The sequence below is a fragment of the Schistocerca cancellata genome, chromosome 5, assembly GCF_023864275.1.
Source record: "Schistocerca cancellata isolate TAMUIC-IGC-003103 chromosome 5, iqSchCanc2.1, whole genome shotgun sequence".
Taxonomy (NCBI): Eukaryota; Metazoa; Arthropoda; class Insecta; order Orthoptera; family Acrididae; genus Schistocerca; species Schistocerca cancellata.
In genome coordinates this window covers 591384-615368 of record NC_064630.1, presented here as the reverse complement: position 1 = coordinate 615368, position 23985 = coordinate 591384, and the positions used below count along the sequence as shown (strand labels likewise).

The 23985-nt window shown below is 43.2% G+C and overlaps 1 protein-coding gene across 1 annotated transcript in view; it reads left to right on the top strand.

Annotated features, from left to right (window-relative positions):
* Nucleotides 1-2093: 2093 nt before the first annotated feature.
* Nucleotides 2094-23985, top strand: part of LOC126188104 (cytochrome P450 9e2-like) — a 75419-nt gene continuing 53527 nt past the window's right edge. The window contains exons 1-2 of the mRNA XM_049929570.1: nt 2094-2155; nt 21771-22158. Of these exons, the coding sequence (XP_049785527.1) occupies nt 21774-22158 (385 nt within the window). The 5' untranslated portion in view covers nt 2094-2155; nt 21771-21773. The remainder of the gene's footprint in view (nt 2156-21770; nt 22159-23985) is intronic.

The window sequence follows — 23985 nt, the reverse complement described above, 5'->3', positions numbered from 1 at the left end:
TCTGTTTGACTCAATGCCCAGGCGTATCAAGGCCGTTATTACGGTGTGAGGTGGTTGTTCTGGATACTAATTTCTCAGGATCTATGCACCCAAATTGCGTGAAAATGTAATCACATGTAGATTCTAGTACAATATATTTGTCCAATGAATACCCGTTTATCATCTGCATTTCTTCTTGGTGTAGCAATTTTAATGGCCAGTAGTGTAGCTTATTTTATACATCAGGAATCGAGGGTAGTAGATTTTCTGCAGGCAGAGGAGAGCAAAAGTCATATCTGATGTCACGATCGCTTCGGAGGTTAAGTGCACCTGACATTCTTATGCTTTCTTTCATGGGCATCCATAAAGACTGATCCAGAAGATGAAGAGAGACAGGAGACGATCACCATGATTAAGTAAGGGAAATCGGAGCTCGTACGGAAAGATATAGGTGTTCTTTCCGCGCGCTGTACCAGTTTGGAATAGTAGAGAATTGTGAAGGTGGTTCTATGAACCCTCTGCCAGGCACTTAAATATGATTTGCAGAGTATCCATGTAGGTGTAGATGTAGATGCAGAAGCTGCCGTTTTTAAATACATGTGTGAAAGAAAGAATGGTAAATATTAGTGGATATCACAGGAACGATTAATCGAAGCAAGAAGTCCAGCACACATGGCCTCTAAAATCAACACCTTAAGAGCCGTGAGCTCTTCTTCACCTTCGACACTATGAAACAAAAGTCTTCTACTGCAAATCTTTGCTTTCCGTATTTTCGGAGGAGGGAGTATGAACGAAACAAGAAATACAGTCTAGCGCACGTAGGCCCTAAAATGTATCCCTTAAGAACTATGAGCACTAGTTCTGTAGGAGAGATGTGTTTCACAGTGGCGAAGGTGAACAAGTACCAAGCACCCATACCCATTAAGATATGCATCTTAGAGTCCATGTTTACTGGACCTTTCCTTTTAGTTCAAACTACGCCTTTTCAAAATATGGAATGCAAAGGACTTGCAGCAGAAGACATTTGTTTCACAACTTCAAAGATGAGGAAGTGCTGATATCTCTCAAGGTACGCATTTTAGAGCTCATGTTTACTACATATTTTTGCCTCGAATGATAGTTCCTGTCATAGTTCTGAATACTGCCCATTGCCCCTAGGACATCCTGCATTTAAGTTGCTCAGCTACGAGATGTGTTATCCCACAAGAACTAAATTTCATAGGTAACACAAAAAAGCTTATTTCGTCCCAGACAGTTGAGTGTTTGAGAATTCTGTAATGAACAATAACTCTGTAATCCGCAATTCAGAGGGTGAGGGGGCAGGGGAGGGGGGAGCGGTAGGTAGACGCACCTGTCGCCCTCCTCCCACGCTCCACGCGCCTCCCTCCCCGATGTCCATGCTTCCTTCGACACAGTACACACTTCGATTTTTCAGCAGCCACCAAACCCACCAGGATTCAATTTTGTTCAGCAGTTTAGGAAACTGTTGTTGTAGAACCCCCCTCGGTCTAACGAACGAAGTAATATGAATACCCGTGTCGCAGTGACGTTATCGAGGTATCATTTCAAAATGGGATTCTTCCAGGTGAGACATGGACGTACGCTGTGTCTTAAGCGCACAAAGCTTGCTGTGATGGCCGTTTCTCAGAAAATGTATTCGTTTAGGAAAAATCATTGCACTTTCGCATGAAACCAAAAGATTTGTTGATAAGATAACGAGCAGGAAACTCGCTGGAACGTTGCTATAAGGACTGCTCTGTCACTGGACTGAAAAGCGTTATCCAAACACGAATTTCCGAAAACATGTAAGGTAGATGTTACATCACATGACAAGGGACCAAATCCTGCTCTTTGCAAACACAGGGACTACAGTTTACTGCTGTCTCATTTCATTCGAACAAGTTGTTTTTGCAGGCTACGCCGCTTATCAGAGGAGATAGTGCGTCGCTTTTTATGGGAGCGTATGAGGTCGACCCTGAACACCGTTTAGTGCTCTGGTGGCCGCCCCTCCCCCCCTTCCACGGACTTTCCTCAGGCCATTACTCCCCTTCCCTCCCCCCCCTCCCCCACCCCTAGAGCATCGCTTCATGTAACAGCCAGTCTCTGCGCTCACTGTTGGCAGAACTGCCTCTCAGGAAAGCGCTGGCAGCCCTCTGCTGTTGCTACACCTACGCTGGTGAGTGCTAACCTCGTGAGCTTCTGCTATCACCGATACTGTTCGCAACGAATCATTTCTTGATCGTCGGTGTAGTAAAGTACAGTTGTACAATGAACCGTTAAACATCTAAATCCTTGACAATACCGGATCTGAAAGTCCGTAACAACACGTTATTCGTACAACGATGAACTTGTTAAAGCAGAACCTTTGAGATATGGCAATATGCTTTATGCCGGCTGAGTCAGCAATGAGTGTCGTATTAAGTGGCCGCCGTATTCCAACACCTGTGGTACCAAGATTCGCAAAACTGTATTGTAAGTGTACGGTTATGCTACAAGACACGTTCAGTAAAAAGGCCGCAGAAAATTATTATTCAATAACGATTAGCTTTTTCACTATTTCAGAATATAATCTCCACCAACAGCTAGGCATATATCTGATCGCTCCGTGAAGTAATTCCAACGCTGAATAATTCTTGCCCTTGATAGCTGCACAGGGGCAGCGCATATTTCCCACAGAATGCATAACCTCGTATTGTTTTCGAGCTTGATACAACGCTGAAAATCCTTCCATCTCGAACATATTGTACAAGAAAACAGCGTTTCATAAATGACTAAATCCACAGTTCTAACAAAAACGTTATGCAAATGAACAATCGTGAACGATTTTTATACGTCTGTCTTCGCAAATGTGATAAGCTAATTAACCCGTGCGATATATCATAATGGCATGGGACAAGTCAGTTTATAGTTTTTAAGTCAATTAGTACTTAATTCAGTTGTCGACAGTGCGGTGAGCTGAACCTGTGAATTATATGCTTGTTCCCAAGTGACATGAATTCTGAAGATGTTATGTTTGGAGTAGCGAAAATGATTGACACAAAAATTGTAATATTGCGAGCTGAGCCGGTGTTCTTGGTTCTTACCGTATATATTTGTGCCGTTTTCTGTACCCTTCGATCTACGATAGCAATCTCCTGGTGGTAGAGGATTTACAGAGAGGCCAGGTAGACATCAGGTTCTATGATACAGCTTTTATCGGCGAACACAGTCAATTTGTTCCGTCTAAGCTACACTACCAAGTTACATGCCTGTTTACCCGCCACGCGACGTGTAGTTTTATCACATGGTAAAAATAAGAAAAAAACCGAGAGAGTTCGAAATCACAGAAATCCGAGCGAGTAAGAAAATTACAAAATGAGGCAGACTCAATCACAGCCCATGCCCTAATAGCATGAATTTTAAGCCGGTACTGCTATATCATTGCTTTGTGTCATATTTAACCATAGGAGAACTGGATAGAAATTCTCCGATTTCCATTTGCAAACCGTAAAAGTAACAAAAGCTGCAACATCCAAAAGTCGATGATCGAAAGGGCATTTCCAATAACATCGATGAGGGTTTTTTTTTCAGTCAACGGTAAGGCAGATAAACGGTCAACCCAGGCCATTGTCATTCTTTCTTCTTTCGTTTCACCCTCTTTTGGGTACGCTGGATCAATCATTTCTTTGTGCGTTGTTCTTTTCTTAGGGCCCAATATTTCTTCATTCTTTCTGATCTTCTTCTCCTCTCTTCTTCCGAGATGAAGGATTTGGACTTTTGTGTGGATTTGTCTTGGAACCTTATGTTTTCATCTTTAGTAATTAATTTAGCAGTTCGATCAATAAGTGAATTTTCTGAAATATTGAATTCCACTAGGTCTTTCTCAGTTTCTTTAAACCAGTTGGGCTTCGTTTATTGGTTACGGAAGAAGTCAAAGATTTGTTTAGTTAATCTGTTGGAATTCATTCTGAGAAGATGACCATAAAAATTTATTCTCCTTTTTCTCATAGAATCTGAAAGTTTTTCAATTTTCTTGTAGAGAGTTTCATTTTTGATGTATATAATCTTATTGTCTTGAAATTTTGGCCCAATGATTTTTCTTAAAATTTTTCTTTCCTTTACCTCAAGTTTCTCCATTTGGCCTTTGAAATTCATGTTAAGTGTTTCTGCTGCATACAGTGCTTCTGGCTTAATCACTGTCTTGTAATGTGTAATTTTGGACCCCCATGAAAGGGATTTTTTGTTATATGAATTTTTTGTTAGTTGGAAGGCCAATTCAAGTTTATTTTTTCTGGATTCCATTGCTTTGCTTTCCCCAGCATTCCAACTAATACATTCTCCGAGATATTTGAATTCTTTTACTATTTCAATCTTCTGTTCTTGAACTTTGAGGTATTTACATGAGTTCTTGATGTTTGTCAATATCTTAGTTTTTTCAAAGGAGATGTGAAGACCAATTTTAGCTGCTTGTTTCTTTAGTTCAAGGATTTGCTCCCGTGCTTCTTCCATTGTTTCAGCAAACAGGGCCATATCATCTGCAAAAGCAATGCAATTTACTTTAAGGTTCTTCATTTTGCAACCCAGTCTTATACCACTCTTAATACAGGGTTATTACAAATGATTGAAGCGATTTCACAGTTTTATAATAACTGTATTGTTTGAGATATTTTCACAATGCTTTGCACACACATACAAAAACTCAAAAAGTTTTTTTTGGCATTCACAAATGTTCGATATGTGCCCCTTTAGTGATTCGGCAGACGTCAAGCCGATAATCAAGTTCCTCCCACACTTGGCGCAGCATGTCCCCATCAATGAGTTCGAAAGCATCGTCGATGCGAGCTCGCAGTTCTGGCACGTTTCTTGGTAGAGGAGGTTTAAACACTGAATCTTTCACATAACCCCACAGAAAGAAATCGCATGGGGTTAAGTCGGGAGAGCGTGGAGGCCATGACATGAATTGGTGATCATGATCTCCACCACGACCGATCCATCGGTTTTCCAATCTCCTGTTTAAGAAATGCCGAACATCATGATGGAAGTGCGGTGGAGCACCATCCCGTTGAAAGATGAAGTCGGCGCTGTCGGTCTCCAGTTGTGGCAAGAGCCAATTTTCCGTGGGCTACGCGTGAAACTTGCCCGCACGCGTTCAACCGTTTCTTCGCTCACTGCATCCAGGAGCTTTAAACTGCGCTTCCATCGCCGAATGGAGTTAGCAGTTGGTAGATCTTTGTTGAACTTCGTCCTGAAGTGTCGTTGCACTGTTATGACTGACTGATGTGAGTGCATTTCAAGCACGACATACGCTTTCTCGGCTCCTGTCGCCATTTTGTCTCACTGCGCTCTCGAGCGCTCTGACGGCAGAAACCTGAAGTGCGGCTTCAGCCGAACAAAACTTTATGAGTTTTTCTACGTATCTGTAGTGTGTCGTGACCATATGTCAATGAATGGAGCTGCAGTGAATTTATGAAATCGCTTCAATCATTTGTAATAGCTCTGTATTTGTGTTCCATTCTCTGACTACTTTCTCAAGCGCACAATTGAACAGCAACGGTGAGAGCCCATCGCCCTGTCGCACTCCTGTTTTTATTTCAAAGGGTTCCGATAGTTCGCCCATAAAGTTAACTTTCGAAAATGTATTTGTAAGGTTCGCTTTTATAATATTAGTTGTTTTCTTATCCAAACCCATTTCTTCCAGGACTGATAACAGAGATTCTCTATCAATCGAATCATATGCTTTTTTGAAATCAATGAAGGAGATTACGTATGTCTTTGCCCTTGATTTTTTGGTATGCCATAATGTTTTTGAGGTTTAGTATTTGTTCCGAGCATGATCCACCCTCTCTGAAACCTCCCTGGTATTCCCCGATTTGCGGGCCCAGTTGCGGCTCTGCCCTGTTCAGAAGGACTTTAGAAACAATCTTGTACGTCATATCCAGCAGTGATATTCCTCTGTAATTGTTGGGGTCTGTCTTCAAACCTTTCTCGAGGGTAGGGTGGATGACAGCTGTTCTCCATTCTGCGGGGATCTCTTCTTCTTTCCAGATTTGATCGAAAACACACTGAAGGGATGTAGCTGCATTTTTGTCAGCCTTTTTCCATAGTTCGGCCACTATTTGATTTTCTCCGGACGCCTTGTTGTTTTTAAGTTCTGAAATGACCTTCTGTAGTTCTTCAGTCGTCGGTGGTTCTGAATCCGGCTTCTCACGGTTGTTTGGGATGGATTCAAATTTTTCAAGGATGGGTTCACAATTCAAGAGTTTCACAAAGTAGCCTGCTAGTATTTTGTAGTTTTCCGTGTTGTTGTGAGCTATGGTCCCATTTACATCTCGAAACTGGAGGGTGGATGCTTTGTATCTTGATAACCTTTGTTTGAAAGTTCTGTAAAAGCTCCTTGTGTTGTTTTTAGCAAATTCTTCATCAATTTGGAGGAGAGTTTTGTTTTCATGTGTCTTCTTAATCCTTTTTATATTTTTATCTACCAGTTTTCTAACTGTAATGAAATTCAGTCTACTTTGTCATTCATTTGTTGCAGTAAAGCTTTACGTTGCCACTGGTTTTTAAGCCAAGTTTCACCATAACACTCGCGAAAGGCAGAACCGCAGAAGCATAAATTTACGTTACATAGGATTATAAATCTTTATAGTGTGTAAATTATGCAGAAGACAGATTGTAAACTGAAAGTTTTGAGGTAAGGATCCAATGGTTAAATTACAGTATTTGAACAAAAATATGGGAACACCTCGAGATATGCATGCTTGAACATAAATGCAGATGCTAGCCGAGCCCACAGGTTTCGCCGTTCTACTGGAGCACGAGCGGCGACTGTGCAGGGTCCTCAGTGTGTTTCACGTGTCAGCCGTCTTCTGTGTAGTTGTGAGCGCACCATGTCGCAGCTGAGTGAATTCAAACACGGGCAACTTACTGGTGCTCGTTTGGTGGCGACTTCCGTTACCAGGCAGCCGAAGGTGTTTAGTGATACAAGAGGCTCAGTATGGAAGATTTATACCGCATGCTGGGAAAGTCCCCCCATGAACCATGGACCTTGCCGTTGGTGGGGAGGCTTGCGTGCCTCAGCGATACAGATGGCCGTACCGTAGGTGCAACCACAACGGAGGGGTATCTGTTGAGAGGCCAGACAAACATGTGGTTCCTGAAGAGGGGCAGCAGCCTTTTCAGTAGTTGCAGGGGCAACAGTCTGGATGATTGACTGATCTGGCCTTGTAACATTAACCAAAACGGCCTTGCTGTGCTGGTACTGCGAACGGCTGAAAGCAAGGGGAAACTACGGCCGTAATTTTTCCCGAGGACATGCAGCTCTACTGTATGATTAAATGATGATGGCGTCCTCTTGGGTAAAATATTCCGGAGGTAAAATAGTTCCCCATTCGGATCTCCGGGCGGGGACTACTCAGGAGGACGTCGTTATCAGGAGAAAGAAAACTGGCGTTCTACGGATCGGAGCGTGGAATGTCAGATCCCTTAATCGGGCAGGTAGGTTAGAAAATTTAAAAAGGGAAATGGATAGGTTAAAGTTAGATATAGTGGGAATTAGTGAAGTTCGGTGGCAGGAGGAACAAGACTTTTGGTCAGGTGATTACAGGGTTATAAATACAAAATCAAATAGGGGTAATGCAGGAGTAGGTTTAATAATGAATAAAAAAATAGGAGTGCGGGTTAGCTACTACAAACAGCATAGTGAACGCATTATGGTGGCCAAGATAGACACAAAACCCATGCCTACTACAGTAGTACAAGTTTATATGCCAACTACCTCTGCAGATGATGAAGAAATAGATGAAATGTATGACGAGATAAAAGAAATTATTCAGGTAGTGAAGGGAGACGAAAATTTAATAGTCATGGGTGACTGGAATTCGTCAGTAGGAAAAGGGAGAGAAGGAAACATAGTAGGTGAATATGGATTGGGGGGAAGGAATGAAAGAGGAAGCCGCCTTGTAGAATTTTGCACAGAGCATAACTTAATCATAGCCAACACTTGGTTCAAGAATCATAAAAGAAGGTTGTATACCTGGAAGAATCCTGGAGATACTAAAAGGTATCAGATAGATTATATAATGGTAAGACAGCGATTTAGGAACCAGGTTTTAAATTGTAAGACATTTCCTGGGGCAGATGTGGATTCTGACCACAATCTATTGGTTATGAACTGCAGATTGAAACTGAAGAAACTGCAAAAAGGTGGGAATTTAAGGAGATGGGACCTGGATAAACTGAAAGAACCAGAGGTTGCAGAGAGTTTCAGGGAGAGCATAAGGGGACAATTGACAGGAATGGGGGAAAGAAATACAGTAGAAGAAGAATGGGTAGCTCTGAGGGATGAAGTAGTGAAGGCAGCAGAGGATCAAGTAGGTAAAAAGACGAGGGCTAATAGAAATCCTTGGGTAACAGAAGAAATATTGAATTTAATTGATGAAAGGAGAAAATATAAAAATGCAGTAAATGAAGCAGGCAAAAAGGAATACAAACGTCTCAAAAATGATATCGACAGGAAGTGCAAAATGGCTAAGCAGGGATGGCTAGAGGACAAATGTAAAGATGTAGAGGCTTGTCTCACTAGGGGTAAGATAGATACTGCCTACAGGAAAATTAAAGAGACCTTTGGAGAGAAGAGAACCACTTGTATGAATATCAAGAGCTCAGATGGCAACCCAGTTCTAAGCAAAGAAGGGAAGGCAGAAAGGTGGAAGGAGTATATAGAGGGTTTATACAAGGGCGATGTACTTGAGGACAATATTATGGAAATGGAAGAGGATGTAGATGAAGACGAAATGGGAGATAAGATACTGCGTGAAGAGTTTGACAGAGCACTGAAAGACCTGAGTCGAAACAAGGCCCCGGGAGTAGACAACATTCCATTTGAACTACTGATGGCCTCGGGAGAGCCAGTCATGAAAAAACTCTACCATCTGGTGAGCACGATGTATGAGACAGGCGAAATACCCTCAGACTTCAAGAAGAATATAATAATTCCAATCCCAAAGAAAGCAGGTGTTGACAGATGTGAAAATTACCGAACTATCAGTTTAATAAGTCACAGCTGCAAAATACTTACGCGAATTCTTTACAGACGAATGGAAAAACTGGTAGAAGCCGACCTCGGGGAAGATCAGTTTGGATTCCGTAGAAATGTTGGAACACGTGAGGCAATACTGACCTTACGACTTATCTTAGAAGAAAGATTAAGAAAAGGCAAATCTACGTTTCTAGCATTTGTAGACTTAGAGAAAGCTTTTGACAATGTTAACTGGAATACCCTCTTTCAAATTCTGAAGGTGGCAGGGGTAAAATACAGGGAGCGAAAGGCTATTTACAGTTTGTACAGAAACCAGATGGCAGTTATAAGAGTCGAGGGACATGAAAGGGAAGCAGTGGTTGGGAAAGGAGTAAGACAGGGTTGTAGCCTCTCCCCGATGTTATTCAATCTGTATATTGAGCAAGCAGTAAAGGAAACAAAAGAAAAATTTGGAGTAGGTATTAAAATTCATGGAGAAGAAGTAAAAACTTTGAGGTTCGCCGATGACATTGTAATTCTGTCAGAGACAGCAAAGGACTTGGAAGAGCAGTTGAACGGAATGGACAGTGTCTTGAAAGGAGGATATAAGATGAACATCAACAAAAGCAAAACGAGGATAATGGAATGTAGTCAAATTAAGTCGGGTGATGCTGAGGGAATTAGATTAGGAAATGAGACACTTAAAGTAGTAAAGGAGTTTTGCTATTTAGGGAGTAAAATAACCGATGATGGTCGAAGTAGAGAGGATATAAAATGTAGACTGGCAATGGGAAGGAAAGCGTTTCTCAAGAAGAGGAATTTGTTAACATCGAGCATAGATTTAGGTGTCAGGAAGTCGTTTCTGAAAGTATTTGTATGGAGTGTAGCCATGTATGGAAGTGAAACATGGACGATAACTAGTTTGGACAAGAAGAGAATAGAAGCTTTCGAAATGTGGTGCTACAGAAGAATGCTGAAGATAAGGTGGGTAGATCACGTAACTAATGAGGAGGTATTGAATAGGATTGGGGAAAAGAGAAGTTTGTGGCACAACTTGACTAGAAGAAGGGATAGGTTGGTAGGACATGTTTTGAGGCATCAAGGGATCACAAATTTAGCATTGGAGGGTAGTGTGGAGGGTAAAAATCGTAGAGGGAGACCAAGAGATGAATACACTAAGCAGATTCAGAAGGATGTAGGTTGCAGTAGATACTGGGAGATGAAGAAGCTTGCACAGGATAGAGTAGCATGGAGAGCTGCATCAAACCAGTCTCAGGACTGAAGACCACAACAACAACAACTGGGAAAGTGTAAAAACATCATCCCCTAAGTAACAACATGGAAGAAGGTGTTTGCTGAGTGATCGTAAAAGACGGTCTTTGAAGAGAATTGCAAAAGTCACTGCAGGACGGAATGTCTCACTCTCGCATCCCCTGAGTAAAACAACACCAAGGGAGCTCCGTAAGCTCGGAAGTGCAGGGCGGGCTGCAATTCCAAACCCACACTTCAGTTATCGAAATGGCCGTAACAGGGAAACGCTGTGCCGAAGCCACAAAACCTGCCTGCCATTAGTGGGCACGAGGACGAACTGCCGCGCCCCCCTGGCCACCGCTGCCACCAGACCTCAACATCGCTGAGGCCCTGAGGTCTGCTGTCGAGAGGCCGCCCTCCTCCACCGTCGTGACCTCAACCTGCGACCATTTTGTAGGGAGAAGGGCAGGCGCACGGCCCTCTTCAAAACCATACAAGACTTACGTTTATCCAGTCCTAGACGACTGGAAGCTGTTTCGAAAGCAAACAGGTTTTCTCCGCTGTATTAGGTATGGCAACGCGATTTGTTTTTTGTGTTTCCACATATTTGTCCAACCCCTGCATGACTTTCAGGCCGAACGAGATCCTGAATAATTGATACGTGCGAAGCGCGTCTTTCCAGACACTTTTCACAATAAACAGCTGTCTCCCTCATTAACGTTAATGGCGCTCACTTGAAAAACAATCCACGATCGTCTGTAACACGTCCATAATAGAATTTATCACTATTTACTGTTCCTGACTGGTTGTTGAAGATGATATATTACTCGTTACTCGAATTTGCTTACATTCATTTATTGTACGATGCGGCTGCATGCATTTTCCGGAAACCCGGATGAATAAGCAGCGAAAAGCAAACAAAGCGATTAAACAGTATCCATCAGCTTTCCCGTGAAGTGTACTCTTCGCCGAGTACAGTATGTAGAGCACTTGTGGAGCATCGTTACACCCATGTCACAAACAACGCGTGCTTGGGCCAGATTATTTGGAACCAATAACTCAGCTCTGTAAACATATTATATACTAATGGGTTCTTCGAGGCTTGCAACCGTTACCTTTATCTTTTGCTATGAGCTGAACTACCTATTACAAAGTGTAAATTACTTGTTAAAAAAAATACTCGTTTCCAACCAGTAGTCCCTGTCTAAAGCATTCAAGTTAGTCAACTTTACTACGTGTTTAATATTGATACTAACGTTGCAGTCCATTAAAGAAAACGGCATTTCAGAGAAAATTCGATTTCTGTAATGCACCCTTTTCACTGTTCTTATTAAGAACTGTCTTTAGTAATAGTCGCTTATAACACTTCTTAAAGCGAATTTCCTGATGTACAAATTGCCTGTTCACAACACCAGTCGCTTATAAAAATCGCACTGCCTGCAGGTCACGGACTAGTACGGGAAAAAATAAACATCAACAATATTTTACATGTATCACCGCCACATCACGTCTCTCTCGTAATGGGAATGATGCAGTGTGAAAAAACGTGAAAAGAACTGAGAGCGCTACTTTAATCTTAACCTATAACTAATTGAAATTAGTGATGCATGGTCTTATAAGACTTCATTTGCTACTTCCTGCCTTTTTCTTCTAGACAAATTACGTCAACAGCGTGTCTCATTGTTGCACAGGCAATTACACTCACGCGTTGTAGCAGATACACTGACCAGGCAGAACGTTATGACCGCCTACATAATAACCGCGTTTTCCACCTTTGGCACGGATAACTGCGGCGACGCGTAATGGCTTGCAAGCAACGAAGCCTCGGTAGTTCGCTGGAGGGAGTTGGCACCACATCTGCACACACAAGCCCGCATCTCGTGGTCGTGCGGTAGCGTTCTCGCTTCCCACGCCCGGGTTCCCGGGTTCGATTCCCGGCGGGGTCAGGGATTTTCTCTGCCTCGTGATGGCTGGGTGTTGTGTGCTGTCCTTAGGTTAGTTAGGTTTAACTAGTTCTAAGTTCTAGGGGACTTATGACCGCAGCAGTTGAGTCCCATAGTGCTCAGAGCCATTTTGCACACACAAGTCACCTACTTTCCGTAAATTCCGAGGAGGGGACGCTGACCTCCGACGCCACGTTCAATCACATCCCACATATGTTCGATCGGGTTCAGATCTGGCGAGTTGGGGGGTGGGGGGGGGGGGGCAGCAAATCAACTAGACTTCACCACTGTGTTCATCAGACCACTCCATCGCTCTCCTGGCCTCGTGTCGTGGGACATTATTATGCTGAAAAATGCCACTGCCGCAGGGAAACATGATCGTCATGAAGGAGTGAACGTGACCTGCAAACAGTGTACGATACTGCTTGGTCCTCATGGTGCCTTGCACGAGCTCCACTGGACCTATGGATGTCCACGTGAGTGTTCCCCAGAGCACAGTGGAGTCGCCGCCAGCTTGTCTCCGACCTTCAGTACAGGTGTCAAGGAGCTGTTCCCCCAGAAGACGACGGATTCCCGCCCTCTCATCGGCATGATGAAGAAGGTATCGGGATTCATCAGACCGTGCAACGCTCTGCCACTGTGTCAACGTCCGACGTCCAGTGCCGATGGTCACGTGCCCATTTCAGTCGTAGTTGCCGATGCCGTGGTGTCAACATCAGTACATGCACGGGGGTCGTCTGCTGCTGAGGCCAATTGTTAGGAGTGTTCGGCGCACTGGGTGTTCGGGCAAACTTGTATTCGGCCCAGCATTGAAGCCCGATGTTGCTCCCGCCACATTTCGAGCGCCTGTCTTCTTTCACCAGTCTGCCCAACCTACGACGTCCGGCGGCCGCCCAACCTCACGACGTGTGGACGTGGTTTCGCCTCGGTCTCGCCACGTGTTGGCAGGTAACACTTTTATAGACCAAGATAAGTTTAAAAACATAAATTCTTTTCCTGTTGAGAATGGGCTTTCTGATCATGGTGCTCAGCTAGTTACAGTATATGACATAGCTCCATTCAGTAATTCAAAACTACCCTCCAAAGTAGTGCGTTCAATTAATGACTCAACAATTAGAAATTTCAGGGAAAATCTTCAGCAGTTAGACTGGGATAAGGTGTACAATGAACTCGACGTTAATTTAAAATATAACTTATATCATGATACACTTGTGAGAGAATTTGAAAACTGTTTCCCGAAGAAAGTAGTCAAATCTAATTATAAGAAACCATGTAAAAAATCTTGGCTTACTAAAGGAATAAAAATACCTTGTAACCATAAAAGGGAACTGTATCTAACAACAAAAAAGAGTAATGACCCAGAAACAGCCAAATATTATAAAAACTACTGTGCTACATTATGAAAGGTTATTAAAAAGTCCAGAAGCATGTGCATCATGTGTGAGATTAAAACCTCTGATAACAAAATCAAAACAATTTTGAATATTATTACAAGGGAGACAGGACAACCAAGAGTACAGGATGACAGCATTACCATCAAAGCGAATGGAAACTTGACAAACAACAAGCCCGAAGTCGAAAACATTTTGAATAATCATTTTTTAAATGTTGTAGAGAAAATAGCATCTAAATGTTCATTCGAAGAAGCAAGGCAGTTAATGGAAGAGGCCCTACCCACACCATTTGATACAATTGAAATTCCACCCACCTCTCCTTCTGAAATTAGGAAGATAATAAACTCTCTCAAGAATTAGAGCTCACATGGAATTGATGGCATTTCCAGCAGGATAATAAAAGCTTGTTCCCAAGAGATAAGTGGGATTCTTAGCCACATATGTAACAGCTCTCTGAAGCAGGGTATTCTCACAGACAGAGTGACGTATGCCACTGCATAAAAAAGGGGATACGTCTGATGTCAACAATTACCTCCCAATCTCTCTTCTGACTGCCTTACCAAAACTCTTGAAAAAGTAGTGTATTGTACAGTAGCTTCACATCTTTCTAAAAATAAAGTTTTAACAAAATGTCATTTTGCTTTCCAGAAAGGTTTTTCAACGGAAAGTGCTATATACACTTTCACTAATGAAATATTAAATGCTCTGAGTGACCGGAAGGCACACATTGGGATTTATTGTGCTCTCTCAAAGGCTTTTGATTTTTTAAATCATGGAATACTTCTAGATAAGCTCAAGTACTGTGGTATGAATGGGGCAGTGCTCAAATGGTTTAAATCATACCTAACTGGAAGAGTGCAGAAAGTTGAAATAAACAGTTCACATAATATGCAAAAAACGTGATTTCTCGAACTGGGGAACAATGAAGAATGGGTTGCCGCAAGGTTCGGTCTTGGGTCCTCTGCTGTTCTTAATATATATTAATAACTTGCCATTATTCACGAAGATACAAAGCTGGTACTTTTTGCCGATGCTACAGGTATAGTTATCACACCCAACAGGCAAGAATTAACTGATGAAATTGTAAATGATGTTTTTCAGAAAATCATTAAATGGTTCTCTGCGAATAGGCTCTCATTAAACTTTGACAAAACACAGTATATACAGTTCCACACAGTAAATGGAATGACACCATTAATAAATATAGACTTCGATCAGAAATCGCTGGCTAAGGTAGAATATTCAAAATTTCTAGGTGTATGCACTGATGAGGGGATGAACTGGAAAAAACACACTGAAGATCTGTTGAAACGTTTGAGTTCAGCTGCTTATTCTATTAGGGTCACTGCAAATTTTGGCGATATACGTCTCAGTAAATTAGCTTACCACGCCTATTTTCATTCTCTGCTTTCGTATGGCATCATATTCTGGGGTAACTCATCATTGAGTAAAAGAGTGTTCATTGCACAAAAGCGTGTAATCAGAATAATTGCTAGAGCTCATCCAAGATCATCCTGCAGACATTTAAAGAGCTATGGATCTTCACTGTAGTCTCCAAATACATATATTCACTTATGAAATTTGTTATTAACAATCCGAATGAATTCAAAAGTAATAGCAGTATATATGGCTACAACACTAGGAGAAAGGATGATCTTCACTACTCAATGTTAAATCTAACTGTGGTTCAGAAGGGGGTACATTATGCTGTCACAAAAGCCTTTGGTCACCTACCTAATAGCATCTAAAGTGTGACAGATAGCCATATAGCATTTAAAAGGAAATTAAAATAATTTCTGAATGGCAACTCCTTCTACTCATTAGATGAATTTTTGGATATAGTAACTGGGTAATTTCCCCACCCCCACCCCAAAAAATATAAGTGCTATGTAGAATTTTGTGTAATGTAATACCTTGTATAGACACCTTTTATTAACCTGACACGTTCCACATCATCACGAAGTGTCGTATTCATGATCTATGGAACAAGTACTAATCTAATCTAGTCTAATTTAATCTCCAATCTGTTGAAGACACTCACCGAAGCACTCCTCGAACGCCCGACAAGCCGTTCAGTTTCCGAAATTCTCGTGCAGGAACCTCTGGGCCATCACCATCTGCCCTCGGTCAAAGTCAGACAGATCGTGCACCTCCCCCATGGAAAGCACGCTCAGTGGTAGTGTATGCACGTTGCATGTGTCTGGCTAGCAGTCATTCCCCGCCAGGTGATGCTGCTGTCGCGTGAACGGGTTTATATCGATAGTAGGTCTGTGGTCATGATGTCCTGGTTAATCAGTGTATGCCTAACAAACTTGTGAAGTGTGGAAATACTCTTGGTCGAAAAACACATTGATAGATAGCTACGAAAGGCAAGAGAAATTGTCTCGGATTCAAACGCCATGTTAACAACATAAACCAAAGAGAACAATAAGAAATGTTTTAACGAGTTACACAGTGAAATTCTACTAATCTCACGGAAAAAGCTAGAGATGTTCAAGTCTTAGGTGAAATAAGCAAATGAGTCAAAGTCATGTGTCTACTGTATTTTCCATTCAAGTCAAAACTCTGCTGAATGTGGCTGTTGGAAGAACATTTTCTCCAATTCCCAACCCAAATTGATATAACATTGAGAGAAGAGGAGACTCATTCAAATTAAACTGTATGTTCCTCCACCAGTTAGCAGCTGAAGGGTCGCAGGAAAGCTGCAAGTCTATACCATCTCCAACAGCACCGTTCATATTAAAGCTCTATAGTGTTTTAATCGACCCATGGGTTGATTCATTCATTTCATTTCCGTGTCTGGCCAGCATTTCCAAAAAATAGCAGCTGTGAAGGCCTCGTCATTTCCTTCATAAACATCTTGTATTGCCTGGGTTGAAGATAGCTTTATATTCCGCAATACATTTGTCACTGTAACTAATATTTTTATTTTAACTATTAATAACAACAGTTGGAGTGGTAGACTATGTTACATAAATTGTCCATTCCAGTTAACAACTCAAAATCTTCCTCACGTTCGGTCACAGCTACTACGAGGGCAAAATCCGGTGAAGCTTTGTGCATATGTGTCGTGAAGAGTCTCTTGTATGCCCATGTATTGCGTCACACCACACTTTTCAGTTCTGAGCGCACAGTGAGCACATAAAGATGCCCAGAAAATATTGTCCCCTGCCAAGTGTGAAGTCCTGCTAAGGGCTTTCGCCTGATTTCAAGCAGCCCACATAACGTAACTGTCACGGGTTTCCTTCTTCACATTTCTCGGTCACATACTGCAGGCTCAATGGAGATGCTCCTGCAACGTTTTTCGAAGGGATGTGCTTGATCATCCACCAACAGCCAGGAGTTGGTTCCCTCTATTCTTCATCTCCTCACTCACATGAACCGCTGCCTATGACAAAAACATTTTGACGCTACCAAGGAGCTGCAGTTCAACACAGAGAATTGGTGCAAATCACAGGCGGCTGCTTTCTATAAAGAGGGTATAGGAAAGCTGGTACCACTCTACGACAGTTGTCTAAGTCGGAGAGGCGACTACTTAGAGATAGCTGGAAGTGTTGCTAAATATTACAAATAAAACTTTTTTGATTTTTCACTTCTTTCGCTCATGCTCCCATATGCTGCTCTAAGCAAAATTTGTGAATATGTGCATCCTTCAATATATAAAAATTTCTCATGAATATGGCAACTTCTCCTTTCACCAACCCTTCTCTACCCTGTAACAATTAATTTATTCAGAACATAGTGCAGCACAGACATGTACATCATTACATTTTCATTCAACAGTGCCAAAATGCCCCTGCTTAAAATAATTATAATAACGGAAAACACACATATCCTACGTAACTGTCAGTGCTTATATTAATCCTCATAGCGCAGTTTCGTGTTTCCGATTAAGTGGTTAAAATAAAGTGGAAGAGAACATAGTGCACCTCTCGTTAAAGCCACTGTTTTACATTCAAAATCACTTTCGCATTAAGCAGTCCAATATCAAAAGCCACACTAATTACATTTTCAAATGATGCATGGGTATGTCAATGTCATAACCTGTCTTTCACCAAGTAGGATTCGTTATCAGTAGGAAGGTTTTAGAGACCGTTACTGTGAACAGTTTAGTGATAGGGTTGTTCTCATCAGAAGCGACAGCAACCTAACACAACATAGACGTATACTTCGGTCCACAAAATTGTTTGTAAATCACAGAGTGAAGTCTGATGATGAAATAACAATCACGTATCTTCACTTGCGGTGTGGCACATTGTAGCCTTACAGAATTAGCAGTCCTGATACAGAGCTTATATTACCGGAAGAAGTAAACATTGAGAAGTAGGCAATATTTTGTTGTTTTCGGTGGCAATGTCTTCGGCATAACATCTTTATTTGCAAAACTTGCGTTGGGAAGGGTAACATCCAGAAGGGTACGATCTGTGTGACCTGACCAGGAATCACACAGCAAGAGTCTCTTTTCCACTTGTTCTCCAAGGACTGAAGTTAGAAAACGTTTCATGCGTTCTTTAATCATTTTTCCATTTTTCCTTGCCTCCACGTGAACGTTCCGTGGGCAGATTGTTTCAAGTTTGTTTAAAATATTTGGGCGGAAAGTGTCTTGTGCCGGTTGAAAACAGATGTAATGATGTACTGACGTCATTGAATTACATATAGTTTCCCTCCAATGGTATTAATATCTTTTTCCTTTTTTCTCTGTATTAAAATGGCACTTGTGGCGGAAAGCAACCTTTTGCTTGGAAATGACACATACCACTGTTTTTTCATGATCGAGTGTTATTCTAGGCATGGTTTCGTACGGCCTCGAGCGTTCGAGGTCAATGGTGTACCTTGTAATTGGAGTACGCCTGTCAGTATAGACTAACCATTTTGCGTCTACACCTGCACACTTCAACACCCCACCTGCTGCCTATGGGAAGATAAGCAACTATGTTTTATTTTTGCCACATGTAGTTGGAGATACTAATTAATCGAAAACATATTACTCTTAATAGCTACAATTATCAGTGTGCTAGTAAATTAAATAATGTTCAGTACACTGTCCTCAGTCACCTAACTCACTAAAGCGCTATATATTCATAATTATCTAGCGTAGAGCTTGTTTGCGGGCCCATATTTACTGGAACAACTTGTTTCTACACTCCTGGAAATGGAAAAAAGAACACATTGACACCGGTGTGTCAGACCCACCATACTTGCTCCGGACACTGCGAGAGGGCTGTACAAGCAATGATCACACGCACGGCACAGCGGACACACCAGGAACCACGGTGTTGGCCGTCGAATGGCGCTAGCTGCGCAGCATTTGTGCACCGCCGCCGTCAGTGTCAGCCAGTTTGCCGTGGCATACGGAGCTCCATCGCAGTCTTTAACACTGGTAGCATGCCGCGACAGCGTGGACGTGAACCGTATGTGCAGTTGACGGACTTTGAGCGAGGGCGTATAGTGGGCATGCGGGAGGCCGGGTGGACGTACCGCCGAATTGCTCAACACGTGGGGCGTGAGGTCTCCACAGTACATCGATGTTGTCGCCAGTGGTCGGCGGAAGGTGCACGTGCCCGTCGACCTGGGACCGGACCGCAGCGACGCACGGATGCACGCCAAGACCGTAGGATCCTACGCAGTGCCGTAGGGGACCGCACCGCCACTTCCCAGCAAATTAGGGACACTGTTGCTCCTGGGGTATCGGCGAGGACCATTCGCAACCGTCTCCATGAAGCTGGGCTACGGTCCCGCACACCGTTAGGCCGTCTTCCGCTCTCGCCCCAACATCGTGCAGCCCGCCTCCAGTGGTGTCGCGACAGGCGTGAATGGAGGGACGAATGGAGACGTGTCGTCTTCAGCGATGAGAGTCGCTTCTGCCTTGGTGCCAATGATGGTCGTATGCGTATTTGGCGCCGTGCAGGTGAGCGCCACAATCAGGACTGCATACGACCGAGGCACACAGGGCCAACACCTGGCATCATGGTGTGGGGAGCGATCTCCTACACTGGCCGTACACCACTGGTGATCGTCGAGGGGACACTGAATAGTGCACGGTACATCCAAACCGTCATCGAACCCATCGTTCTACCATTCCTAGACAGGCAAGGGAACTTGCTGTTCCAACAGGACAATGCACGTCCGCATGTATCCCGTGCCACCCAATGTGCTCTAGAAGGTATAAGTCAACTACCCTGGCCAGCAAGATCTCCGGATCTGTCCCCCATTGAGCATGTTTGGGACTGGATGAAGCGTCGTCTCACGCGGTCTGCACGTCCAGCACGAACGCTGGTCCAACTGAGGCGCCAGGTGGAAATGGCATGGCAAGCCGTTCCACAGGACTACATCCAGCATCTCTACGATCGTCTCCATGGGAGAATAGCAGCCTGCATTGCTGCGAAAGGTGGATATACACTGTGTTAGTGCCGACATTGTGCATGCTCTGTTGCCTGTGTCTATGTGCCTGTGGTTCTGTCAGTGTGATCATGTGATGTATCTGACCCCAGGAATGTGTCAATAAAGTTTCCCCTTCCTGGGACAATGAATTCACGGTGTTCTTATTTCAATTTCCAGGAGTGTATTATCATACACTGTTCAGCCAGAACATTATTACCAACGACCTGCTATCGATATAAACCTGTCCAGGCGACAGCAGCATCATCTGTCGAGGAATGACTGCCAGTCAGACACAAATACATTGCATTTAGTATAACATAAGCGTGCTGTCCGCTTGTAGAACGGGGAAGACGTGCGATGTATCTGAGTTTGACCGAGAAGAGACTGTGATGGCCCGTAGGCTTAGTACGAGCATTTTGGAAGCTGAACGACTTGTCGGGTGTTCGAGGAGTGCTAAGGTGAGTATGTTCAGCACCTGTGGAAACCGCGGTGGAAACGCATCCAGATGGCGTGAGGCTGGACGGCCACCGCTCATTACAGACGTCGGACGTCGCAGGCTGGCCAGACTGGGGAACGAGTCAGATTAGAAGATACATATACACACATGAATAGTGCTAATAATGTTACTGAAATTTTTACTTCTACACATGCAACTACATTTAGAGGTACAATTTTTTTTTTTAACCAGTTCTGAAACAGAAACTCGTCCATGGAATAGAAGTAGTTGTCCAAAAGAAATGATTTGAAGCTAGATTTAAAACTTGATCTGCTACCTGCGAGACTATGTTGTTGGGTAAATAATCAAAGATTTTTGTTGCTGAATAATGTACTCCTTTTTGAGCAACTGACAGCTTCAATAACGGATAGGAAAGGTCATTTTTTCCTCTAGTGTTTTACGTATGAGCATCACTGTTCTTCGCGAATTGAGATGGATTACTTATAACGAATTTCATTAGCGAATATATGCACTCTGATGGTAAAACATGACGGGGGGCGAACTGCAGCGGAACTAACACCAGACTCTGCTGCGCATAATACAAGTGTGTTCAAACACACAGTGCACAGAACACTCCTAACGATGGGACTCTGCAGCGGACAAGCCACGCGTGTGCCAGTGTTAACACCACGACATCGGCAGCTACTGCTCAAATGCACACGTCACCGTCCTCACTGGATGCTGGCGCAGTGGTAGAGTGTTGCATAGTCTGATGACTCCCGATACCTTCTTCATCTTGCCATGGAAGGGCGCGAATCTGTCGTCTTCCAGGACAGCGGCTCCAGGACACCTGCACTACGAGACGGAGACAAGCTGGCGGCTCAGTGGCGAGTTCCCACTGACGTACTGCGTCCCCAACTCGCCAGATCTGAACCCGGCTGAACACATCCGGGATGCGATTTAACGTGGTGTGACGGCTCATCGTCGGTAGGTTACTCGTGTGTGCAGGTGTGGTGGTACGTCCCTCCGGTGACCTACCAAGGCCACATTGCTTCCAGGCCACGATGTGTCGCCGCTGTTATCCGTGCCAAACGTGGGCATACCGGGTACTAAGTTGGTGGTCACAATGTTCTGGCTGGTCAGTGCGTGATTTAACCCTGGAGTCTGCCTTCTTGCTGCTGATATTCGATTATAGAAAGTGAGCTGATGAGAACACCACGTACACAGTCGAAAGGCAGCATCGAGACAAACTTCCCTCTTTGTAACAGCGGTAAACGTGTTTTTATGTTAAGTATTGACGGAAATACATCCTTTTAAAATCATCATTTGATTTATAATCAATGCGCATTTTAATTATTGCCTAAACGATCAGCTGCCGGCGATCCCTGCAGGACATGACGGCCGACTGGCCCGCGCTGTGTGCGGCCCTGGCCGCCGCCGGCGCGCTGCTGCTCTTCCTGTGGTGGCGCCGCCACAGCCGGCACTTCGCCCGCCTTGGGGTGCCCTCCGTGCCGCCGCTGCCCCTCGTGGGCAACATGCTGGACGTGCTGCTCTACAGGAAGTCCTTCACCGAGATCGTCCTAGACCTGTACCGGAAGCTCGACCCGTTTCCGTACGGTGGCGTCTTCTCCTTCACGATGCCGGCAGTCATGGTCAGAGACCCCGAACTGATCCGATCTGTCACCGTCAAGGATTTCGACCACTTCACCGACCACATGGACTTCTTTACGACTGACAAGGCCAATCCACTGCTAACGAGAATGCTTTTCGCTTTGAAAGGTAATACGCTCACATACACTATTAACCATTAAAATTGCAATACCAAAAAGGATAGCAAATAATAAAACTTTCCTCGTTGTATGCTTACCATATAGTAGGAACAATAGATGACTAAATTTTAAAATTTTGCACATGTTTGATGCAGCAGCCGTAGGATAAAATATTCGTAAAGAAATAATAAACAGCCTGTCAGGTGAAACGTTTTATTTAAATCCCTTCACTATGGTTTCAAAGTTTATGAAATATCTTCTTCAGGAGAAAAAGGGTGACTAAACCGGTTAACACTGAATACATGGTAAGTTATACATACTACACTAACGAATCGTTGCGAATACAAATGTTATTCAGCCTTATTGTGTTGGATGTTGTAGAGGAGGTACGTTGTATAGCTGAACGGTATCAGCAAAATGTAAAATTCACCTCCACAATATTAAAAACTTGCACAACATGGTGCTCGTCATTGAATAGTACTTCACCAACGTACGGCTAATGCACTAGCCTCATTTACGTAACGCTTGGGCTAAGGAAAGCTTCTGGCTAGAAACGGCACTATGACATTACAGGCGAGGAGAGTTTGCACTAGTGGATGACATTTATTACACTAAACTAGTTTCAAACATTAAAAATTAAAATTATGGCATTTGAGACCAGATCATGTTTGGCTACGAACTTACGTAAAATTTACATCATGACAAATAATTAATAAGTTACCATCAAGGAAAGTTACTGTGGTAAAATCTAAGAATATAAACTGTAAGTTATCATAAATAATAAACAATACAATAAGAAGATGAAGGGGAAGGGAGAAAAGGAGGAAGGGGAAAAAGAGGGGGGGGTGAACAAATCAAAGGGGTAGGCAGCAAAAACCAGTGGGAGAAAAAGGAGGCTGTAAAGAGTGGGAAGGGGGAACGAAGATGATAAAACAGTATATAATTAAAAAATATACATATCTGAACATCAAAACTTCAAGGAATACATTAACAGCGTAACAAAGAATAAGCAGAACACCAGCATTAAAAGACGAGGAAAATTACATATACATAGTCATCCGGAATATCGAGCAATCTCTCTGGTATGTTATTGAGATTAGGACTGAAACTATCCACAAAATTCCTGTCGTTCAATTACACCTATTCATTTGAAACTGGCCCATCTTTGTGAACAAAATATTTAATAATTCCCCGTTCTTCTAACAGGTCAAGCCTCTGACCTGTACTTTCTTTTATACAAAAGTTCTAAGTCTTCTAGTCACCATGATGTGCATTGGAAAAGTTGCGGATGGGTTCAGCACATGTGGGACTGTGCACATTTGCCCCACCGTTACTTAGCAGGTCCTTTTAATATCTAACTTTGAAGGGTCTCCCTGCCTGGTGTATGTGATGATTAAATTTGTAGGTGATCTAAAAGAACATAGGAAGCAAAATATCACAGAGCAGCCTCCGGCAGCAAAAAAGGGCTCAAATCCAGCTAGCTTCGAGCCGGACTGTTCAGATAATAGATTCCATGCTACTTCATCTCGATGCCAGAGTTCATCAGTTGTAGAGGCTGGTGAATGGCGACATGCCAGTCTCTCGGCTAGTGGCTGAAAGATCTAGAGAAAGCTGTGCCCAGGGCAACAGCCGAAAACCGTCTGTAGCAATGTAGGTCACAACAACAATATCTCACTGCAAGATAATGTCACGGAGATCTCAATAGTAGGACTCATGTCACCGGCCTCAAAAAGTCGAAAATGTATCACATGCTCTCCAAATTACTGTTTGCGTGAACCAGAGGTGAGCACATTGTATACTGTGTCATCATGCCAACGTATTGAGCCGAAGTGACGAT